This window comes from Scomber scombrus, chromosome 7 (genome assembly GCF_963691925.1).
Source record: "Scomber scombrus chromosome 7, fScoSco1.1, whole genome shotgun sequence".
Lineage (NCBI taxonomy): Eukaryota > Metazoa > Chordata > Actinopteri > Scombriformes > Scombridae > Scomber > Scomber scombrus.
Window position 1 is genome coordinate 31,624,429 of NC_084976.1, and position 9,721 is coordinate 31,634,149.

At 36.4% G+C, this 9,721-nt stretch overlaps 1 protein-coding gene across 1 annotated transcript in view; it reads right to left on the minus strand.

Annotated features, from left to right (window-relative positions):
* LOC133983135 (collagen alpha-6(VI) chain-like) overlaps positions 1 to 6,240 on the minus strand; it is a 38,210-nt gene extending 31,970 nt beyond the window's left edge. The window contains exons 1-4 of the mRNA XM_062422094.1: positions 6,218 to 6,240; positions 2,763 to 2,867; positions 1,770 to 2,327; positions 86 to 700 (exon numbers count right to left, since the gene is read on the minus strand). Of these exons, the coding sequence (XP_062278078.1) occupies positions 86 to 700; positions 1,770 to 2,327; positions 2,763 to 2,838 (1,249 nt within the window). The 5' untranslated portion in view covers positions 2,839 to 2,867; positions 6,218 to 6,240. The remainder of the gene's footprint in view (positions 1 to 85; positions 701 to 1,769; positions 2,328 to 2,762; positions 2,868 to 6,217) is intronic.
* Between the last annotated feature and the right edge of the window lie 3,481 nt (positions 6,241 to 9,721).

Consider the following 9,721-nt stretch of genomic DNA (forward strand, 5'->3'; position numbering starts at 1 on the left):
GCTAATGCTTTCATTTGTCAGCTACATCTTAAATACTGATACAATCTTTAAACTTTGACGATCATCAAAAAAAATTGGCACAAACCGTCTTTGGCATCTGTCCTTCTTTTGTCGCTTATGACGGCTTGTTCGTTGATGTTATTGCACAGGATTTTCTGCAGACTCGTCTTCATGGGCTTCAGATGGGTGAAACTCTCCTTATGAAAAACATGTTTATTGATTGGATAAGATGCCATCTGTTCCAGTTGGCTGATGCTAGCATTTTTGATTCCTACAGCGAAAACTGTGACGCCCTTCCGACGAAGACGGAGTGCAGCTTCGCTAACATCATCCTGGGATTCACCATCTGTAATCACCATTGCCACCTTCTGGACATCCTTCCTGCTGCCTCTTTGCTCATTAAAGATTTCATTGTTGGCGAAGTCTAGGGCCTTTCCGGTGTTTGTTCCACCACCAGTGTAAGGCAGGATCTTGATGAACTGTTGGGTATCGTTCTTGTCATTGAAGCTGTCAAGATAGGCCTGTGCTGTGGGGTTGTCGTTGTATGTAACAATGCCTACTCTGACCCTGGTCTGACTGACATCCAGGCTGCTTACAATCGAGTGTATGAAATTGCGTATCAGCTTGAAATTGGCTAGTTCAATGCTACCCGACTCATCAACAATGAACACAATGTCCACCTTATTGACTCCTTTGCATTCTGTGAAAGAAAAAAATTGTAATTAGTTAACTTGAGCCACCACTATTTGAACATTCAAAAAGAGATTAAACATACTGTGAAATAACAGTATTCATTAAGTAATGCTTATAGGTCTACAAGGATGTAACAGGCTGACCAAGTGAGCATGATTTTGTTGCATTTGTAAAAGTGGCTAGGTTAAAAACTGGCATAAAAGTTGTTAATGGTGATGATTTTTAATTTTCATACTTCACACTTTTTTCAACAGCATTCACTAACTGCCAGAGAATGATCCTGCAGTTCTCGGTTTAAATTTTGGCTGCTTGGCTACAACAACAATAGCTATCTTTGGCTTATATTTTAATTTTACAAACTGACAAAATGTTTTGGAGATCTGATTGAATCATTTACCTTAAAATATAAATTCCAATAATTGTTTACTATCTGGCAGCATGGTCTACGGTGAAAACCACGTCAGCCCATATCTACGTACATATTGCACCTGCCTTACTTTGTAAAGTATTATGATATGCTGTTCTGTCAGTAAGAAATATATCATAAAAGTAAATATAAGAATCACTCTCCTTTGTGTTAAAAAAGATGGAATACATTTTCAGATAGACTGTTGATAAAGTGCAAGAAAATACATTTTTAAAAGTCTAAGGCAACAATTCAGACAAAAACAACCCACTTGAAATATATTAATATTATTTAGAACTGCAACTATTAATCAATGAATCAAACAACAGAAAATGAATCACTGTGTATTTTGATTGTAAATTTTATATTTTTGAGTATTTTGTTATTTACGACAAATGCTAAAACCCTCAATCTAAAGCTTCTTACGGGTAAATATTTTCTGATTTCTTTAGTCTTCTATGACAGTAAACTGTATTTCCTTGGGTTGTGGACTGTTGATCAAGACCGATCAAGTCATTTTAGGTTGAATCTTTTGGCATTTTTCACTGTTTTATAGACTTTTATCAACTTATCAATAAGAAATCATTGTTGGTTGCAGCCCAGATATATTATTTAGTTTGCTCTATAGTAACTGATCAAGTAAATTAGATAATAACAAAAGGTTTCTCACCTTCAGTAATGCTGTCCTCTTTCTCAGTTATGAAGATGTCCTTCAGAAGAGTTACTCTTGGAGAATCAAACGCATACACATCACTCAACACGTCTATTGAATCCATCGGTGCACCTGCGCTCATCCCAACAATAGTAACCCCTGATGATCTGAGCTTACGAACCTCTCTAACCACACTATCACTTGATTTCTGTCCACTCACGACGACCAAGAACTGTCTGAAGCCTTGCTCAGCACGGCCCCCTGCATCACTGGTGAAAAAGTTAGTTCTGGCGTACCCCAAAGCCCTGCCAAGGTTTCGTGGATCGTTGGGTTGTGGTGGGCGCAGACGGAAACGCTTGACACTAGCCTGGATCTTCTGTTTGGTTTGATGGGCGTTAAGAAGGAATTCAACCTTGATATTTTTACCATACTGGGCCAACCCGATACGGTTGTTGGATGCCCCAACGTTAAGCTGATTGATCGATTCGTTAAGTTCTGTCCTGAACAGGGAGAACTGTTGTTGACTTATGCCACTGTCCACCAAGAAGAAAATATCTGAAATCTTTTCAGCCAAATCTGAAAAAAGACAAAAAACAAAAAGAGAAAAAAAATTACATAGTATTGTAGTCGTATAGTGGAGTGAGACCTGGTTAGAAACAATAACAAACAGTCCACATTAAGCAAAAGATTAAGTTTCTGTCTTTCAAAAATGTTGTCAGACATAATAACCAGTAAGACAATGTCAGCCAGGGTGACACTTTTACACTCTGGAAAGAGGACAAATAAAGTCAACATTGTATTCCCAGAAAATACATATTCTGGGAGTAAGATTACAGAATCAGAGTTCCCCGTGGAGGACCAATTAAACATTTTTTTATACGATAGCTTTCACCATTCGTGATGTCTGCATGGCAGTTACATTTTGAAATTCTTTAAAATCTGTATTTTTGAATACGATGTTGAAATGAAAAAAATGTAGGGGAACATCACAAGTTCCATTTAATTACCCACCTTTTGTTTGAGCAACAGTGCCACAGAAGTACGCCGCTATGATGAAGCTAAGGAGAAGAACTGTTCTTCCCTTCATGGTGAGATGGCTCACGAGTTTCTCTCTTCCTGTAATACAGATAAAATAGAGTTAGTTTGAGTTTTGTTGTCCACACTGGAGAATTGTAATCAGCTTCACCACTCACACCATAAATTAAACTTAATCTAAGAATAGAGAAGACATAAGGAGCATGATATTAATACAGGTAGACTAATAAAGTTTGTGTCTAAGCGATAGAGACTAATGTCCCTCAAATATATAATTTATTAAAGAAAATTGGCCAGAATTTTAGTTTAAAACATTCCCATATTAACTAAAATTATCAACAGAATGTGAAGAAATAACACTTTTGAGTTTATGTCAAAGACCTATATGTGTTGTGTTGCTGAGATATCTACTGAAGTAGCATCACCAGCTAGCCCGGGTCTGTTTGGCCTACAAATTCACGAATCCTACTATGGCAAAATTTTGCAGTTCTGTTGTTTTCATCAAAATTGCTCAAAATTGTTGAGCCATAATAATTCCTTCTAAACGCAGTCTATCTGTTCATAGTGTAAGTATAGGTAACATGATCCAGTGAAAGTCCAAGCCACTGAGATGTGCCAGGATCAAAGAGATGTGAAGGCAGCTAGCAATCCAATCACAGTGTAACACTTGCTGTAATTTAATGCCATGTCTTGAATAGAATGAACAGTGTTTGAAATAGTGAGCCATGACTCAACATAACAACAGATCTCCTCTATCAGTGGTCAATGGGCAGACTGCCATCGATTCAACAGACCTGTTCAGCCAAATGATCACAGTGGCCGAGAAAGGTCATCACAATGTCAACACCACAACGCAAATAAAAAAGCGGGAAAAACGGAAGCAGCGGTCTACAATTGGTTCGGGTTACTGGGGACTAATATTGCTGATGGACAGGCAGGGTTTTTTGTCAAAGAAGAAGAAGAAAAACGAAAAAGTTATTGAAACGTTGTTTTTATAAAACCATTATTAATGTCACTATGTGACTGTACTTTTCAGTGTCTTATATTTATATAGTCTGCCATGTTTTTTTAAAGTTCCTGGGAAGTTTCATGAGAATTGGTATTTATGTTGAAAATAGCATCATTATAGCGCTATCCCCAAGGAGGGTGTGATGGTTGACAATTGTTGGAATTTGTGAAATATGCCACTTTAAATTAAGGGATTTCAATTTAATTTGGGTTTTTCCTTTTTTCTAGTTTTGATTCTGTATTACAATCATTGCATTCGATATGCCTATTGTTATGGATTTGACCATACATGAAGCGGTATACTCATGATTAACTAACAGTATATATTCTGAAAATAACATAGCAATCCATCATGTTGATTAACTTTACTAAATGTCAGAATAAACTGTACCTTCATCTTGAAGACTGCTTAGAAACATTTCTACCGACAGTTTGAAGGTTCACGTCACAAACTGGACAGAACATGACGAAGCAAAGAGAGGAAAGTACTCCTTCTCAAATGTCCCTGACCACCAATCAGCTTTACATTTACATTCATCCAAATCACTATTGTTACCCACGAAGTAAGTTAATGCTCAAGTTTATAATTAGCTTCATATCTAACCTGATGCTAAATGGCAGAATATATAAAAATACATTGAAAAGTACTAGTACTAGTAATAATAACAATTTTATAAAAACAATGTTTTCACCTCCTCTTTTTTCCCCTCTTTCTTCTTCTTCCTCTTCTTTGACAAAAAACGCTGCCTGTCCGTCAGCAATAATAGTCCCTGGTAACCCGGACCATGTATTGCTGTATTAGGAAAAATACATCCATTCTTTGATCAGTTGTCCAGAGTCATAAAGTTCTGTTCAGGACAGGCAGAAGAGTTTGAGGTCTGTTTCTATCCACTCTCAACTTGGCTGAGAGCCATGTAAAGTTACTTGTGTGTATAAAAGGCAAATCTGTTTAGACTTCAGTGCACCTTTTTGCCCATAGCACGTTCTGTGTTATGTGTTAAAACTCGCCTGCCTGCAGACGTATTTAAATAAACTAAAAATGTCTCTGTCTTTGTTGTTGAGTCCTCTCTTTACAAGAAAGTCCAACAACATTTGCGTTGTGGTGTTTGCATTGTGATGAACTTTACGATTCCGATGACCCTTCTCAGCCACCGCACATGATTGTTATAAAACTATTTATACATGAATGAATGAGTAAGTGCAAAGCATGGACCATATAAACAACACAAAACAGTTAATAATTAAACCCTACAATAATGCATATAAGCTATAAAATAAATATGTCCATAAAAAAATTTAAAGTAAAGAAGCCTGTTAAACCCTTTCCAGTAGATTTATTATTATTATTATCAATTAATATGAGAAGGAAAAAGAAAACAAATAATAAACAATAAGCATGTCCTGCTAATTAAAGAATCAAATGAGTGGAGAATTTCTATTGGTGGCAATTTCTTGTGATTGAGTGCTTTAACATTTCCTCTACTGTCTTTGCTACAGTATGTAATTGCAATTTTGTAAAGTTGTAAAGTTTGTTAACATTTTTCTATGAATGAGTTCTGAATTTGTTGCAAAACGCTGACATAAGGGAAAAATGTCATGTGTGTTGTTAAAGTATTTTTTTTTTTGCAGTGCAAAAAACACAACAAAATCAACAACAAACAGTAGACTCACAAATATAAGATGTAAGGAGTAAGACGTTCACCAGTAAACTTTGTGTTAAACATGAAAACCACATTAAAAACCTTGAGTCGGACTATTGTCACAATATTTCACTAAATTCTTCAACATTTCACTACAAAGTGGCATCAAATATAGTAGTATAAAGTATCTCAAAACTGTAATTAAGTACATAAATTGAGTAAATGTACTTCATTAATTTCCACCGCTGCTTGAAAGTGCAGAACAGCTACAGCTACAGAAAGCAACCCCATCTCTTAGAAAACATCAACATGAGAAATACATTAATAGTTCTATAAATATCATTTTAATCACAAACCACAAAACGATGGGGAACAGATGAAGTGCTGCTGGTAAAAAGAGGGAAATTATCAGTTTGGTTCCAACACTAATGTGTGAAAGAAATTAAGAAGAAGTAATCTGCAGATGTGAGTGCAGAGTGCTGAGTTAAAGTTCATCCCATAAAAAAGATTAAACTGTTAAATTTGCTATTTCCATCAGTTCAAAGTAGTCCGTTTTATTTATATAGCCTGATATCACAACTCACAAAGCTGCCACAGGCCATTTTACAACCTGTACAACAATATAACATCCTTTGTCCTTAAACTCTTAATTCAAATAAAGAAAGACTCATTTTAAAAGTGAAAAAATGTAATAAAACTCAGAGGAAAGATTCCTCTTCGTGACAGACAGGAAAAAGATGAGTGTACAGAATAGACCAAGAAAGTAAAGAATCATTCACTTACAGATCTGCTGCACTGCATCTGCTCCCTCTGCATCTGAAGGCACAAGTCCCTTCGTCATTTAAGCAGCTTAAGATGAAGGAGTAGGAGGAGGAGGAGGAGGAGGAGGAGGAGGAGGAGGAGGAGGAGGCAGAGATGATAGATACCTTTATCATTGTAATCAGAGTTGGCATTTAACTTGTATTTCAGAGGAAATCTGATAATCTGAACTGTTTCTAGCTCGAAGAGGAGTTAAAAAAAAAAGTCATCTTTTCACAACCGAGTAATGTAATGATATTTTAGTTCATTTAATTAACTTAACTCTATTCAACCTGAGGATTGGATTGCACTTACTGTCTGAAATCCGTCACTAAGTTTGCACAAGTTTGACTGATATATTATTATACATGACATCATTAGATTATTAACACTAGACATCTGAAATGTGAGCCTGACTACACAATGCTTTTTGTAAGACATCAAAAGACAAAAAGGTTAGAAACCACTGGTTTCATCTTTAACAATGTGTTGTATTTATAAAGCTTGTTATATTATATATATATATATATATTATATTATCCATTGTGTCAAATCTGCATCTGATAAGTAACTAAAGCTGTTAAATAAATGTAGTGGAGTAGAAAGTACAATATTTCCCTCTGGGATGTAGAAAGTAGCATCACATGGAAATACTACAGTAAAGTACAAGTACCTCAAACTGTACTACAGTAAAGTACAAGTACCTCAAACTGTACTACAGTAAAGTACAAGTACCTCAAACTGTACTACAGTAAAGTACAAGTACCTCAAACTGTACTACAGTAAAGTACAAGTACCTCAAACTGTACTACAGTAGAGTACAAGTACCTCAAACTGTACTATAGTAAAGTACAATATTTCCCTCTGAGATGTAGAAAGTAGCATCACATGGAAATACTCGTGTCATGGGAATTTAAAGATGTATTCACTGAGAGCAATAACCAGTTCACATTTGCAAATATGGATTCCAAGTTTGCCAGGCTGAACAGACGTCCAGCTGCGTGGGTCACAATCATCCCATATTCATCTCCCTTACAGTTATTTTTAATTAATATGCCTTTTTTTTCAATCTCTGCTGGGAATAAGGAGTTGAAGGCCGGGATTTCCGTCTCTGCGCCCGTCTAATGGCGCTTTTCCACTACACAGTTCCAGCACGTCTCGCCTCCCCTCGGTACGGTTCCAGGAACCTTTTCCATTACAAAAAAGTACCTACTCAACGTGAGCGGGGTTGCCGCGAAACTGCAGTGACTTCGTTTTATACGCGACACAAAACACATAAACAATGGAGGACATGGAGGCGATGGTGTACTTGCTGCTGTATGAGGCTTTCTGTCTCACACAAAGCAAGAGAAGAGAAACCAATCTCTGTAACGCTGTTGTTGGTATTTAAAAATGCCGGGTTTGATTCTTGTGTGGGACGGCTCATAAATCTTCCAGCAACAACTCTTCTGACCAATCAGTGGCCGGCAGTGTGTCGACGTCACATTTAGTATCGGCCTGGCTCGCTTGGAACCTCACCAGAGCAGGTACTAAAAAAGTGCCAGGTACCAGGTACTTTCCCTAGTGGAAACGCAAAAAGAACCGAGGTGAGTCGAGACGAGTCAAGGCGAGTCGTGCTGGAACTGTGTAGTGGAAAAGCGCCATAAATGTCAAATGCTCACATTTAAGAGGCTGAAACAAGGTAATGTTTTGATTTTTTGCTTAAACAAGTTAAATTATAAGAATTTTCGGTCTACAGATTAATCAATTAAAAATCACTGCAGCTTTTGATCACAGTAAAATTTGCTTTTAAAACAAATTCAAACTATGTGGCAGAATGTTTGCTCCCTATAAATTCTGAATAACTGTAAATGTCTAATAAAGTTCTGGTTTCTTAAAGCGGCCCGGAAGTGGTTACTGCACATGTTACTTATCCGCAGCAGCCCTGGTTTGAGTCTGGCAAGGCAACAATGGCAACCATTGTTGCGTGTCATAACCATTTCTCTCACCCATTGTTTCCTGTCGGCATTGTTGCCAACAAATGATCAATAAAGGCAAAAGTACCCAAAAACCAAATCTTTAAAGACTCCTTCCATGTTCATATGTGTTCTGGTTTAAAAGCTAAAACACATGTTTGGGCATTGCTCACACTGAACAGTAACAAAGTGATTTGTCAAGTAGTGGGAGTTTATGTTGGAGGGAGTTCTGCTTCAGTTTGTAGCAGTTTCTGCAGAAATGAACACAACAGCTGCGAGAGTAAATTCTGAAGAAATGACATAAAAGCTCTAATCAGTATTTTAAACAATGGACAGCTTGACGTCATTTTGGCAAGATAAATGAGCAAGGGGAAAGGAAAGGAAGGTCAAATGAAAAAAATCATAGATAGATAGATAGATAGATAGATAGATAGATAGATAGATAGATAGATAGATAGATAGATAGATAGATAGATAGATACATAGATAGATAGATAGATAGATAGATACATAGATAGATAGATAGATAGATAGATAGATAGATAGATAGATAGATAGATAGATAGATAGATAGATAGATAGATAGATAGATAGATAGATAGATAGATAGATAGATAGATAGATCATCAGGACAGACTGTGCACTGATTATTCTTTCATTCTCCTTGATCAAATCTCAATAAACCTTTTCAGTTTAACACATCTTGGACTCTTCGCTTTCTCCACTGATGTATGGGCTGCAGATTTAAAATCAACATTAATTTTCCAATACCAAAAGTCTTTACTTATTTATTTATTTAATATTATTATTAAACACAATGTGCCATCAGCCCTGTGACACAGAGATATTGTACCTGGCTGTTACTGCCTGTGAAATAGAGCCACAGTATGCTATCTGTTTGCTGTCTGTTTGATGTTGCACAAGAATAGATTAAAATAGGTCTGCAAAGAACTCCAGAATGCTTCAACCTTAACTAGTTATTGATAGTCATTTGGTTAAAGTTATAAAGTCAATTATTAACCAAAGTTCCAAATTGATTGATCAGTACATTTAACGAGACTGATCTTTTCCCTGTTCTCCATTGATTCTGATCATGAATTCTGATCTTTAATAATCATTCCTTATTGCTGATTGCAAGACCTGTAAACAAGGCCCAACATCACTAACTCACTCATCTAAGATCCATTGTCATTGAAGTATGGCAGTGCTATATCATCAATTTCACTCAATTTAAATGAAAAGATCAGAAATATCACTCAGAATTAGCCCTGAATCAATCAAAGTTCAAGACCAGGTCAAAGAGGGAAAAGGGAAAACTAATACAGACCTGGCTGTGGATAGGCTAGCTTTGTTCATTGCATTTATTAGCAATTGCACATGTGGCACTGGTTAATAAAGTTTTAGGTTTTCTACAGAATGTTTAGAGTAACATTGAAGACACTGACACTAAATACCCCATGTAAACATTGTATCCCCATTTTAAAACTCAAATCACTTAAACAACATGATTATTTATCAATCTGTTCCTGTGGCA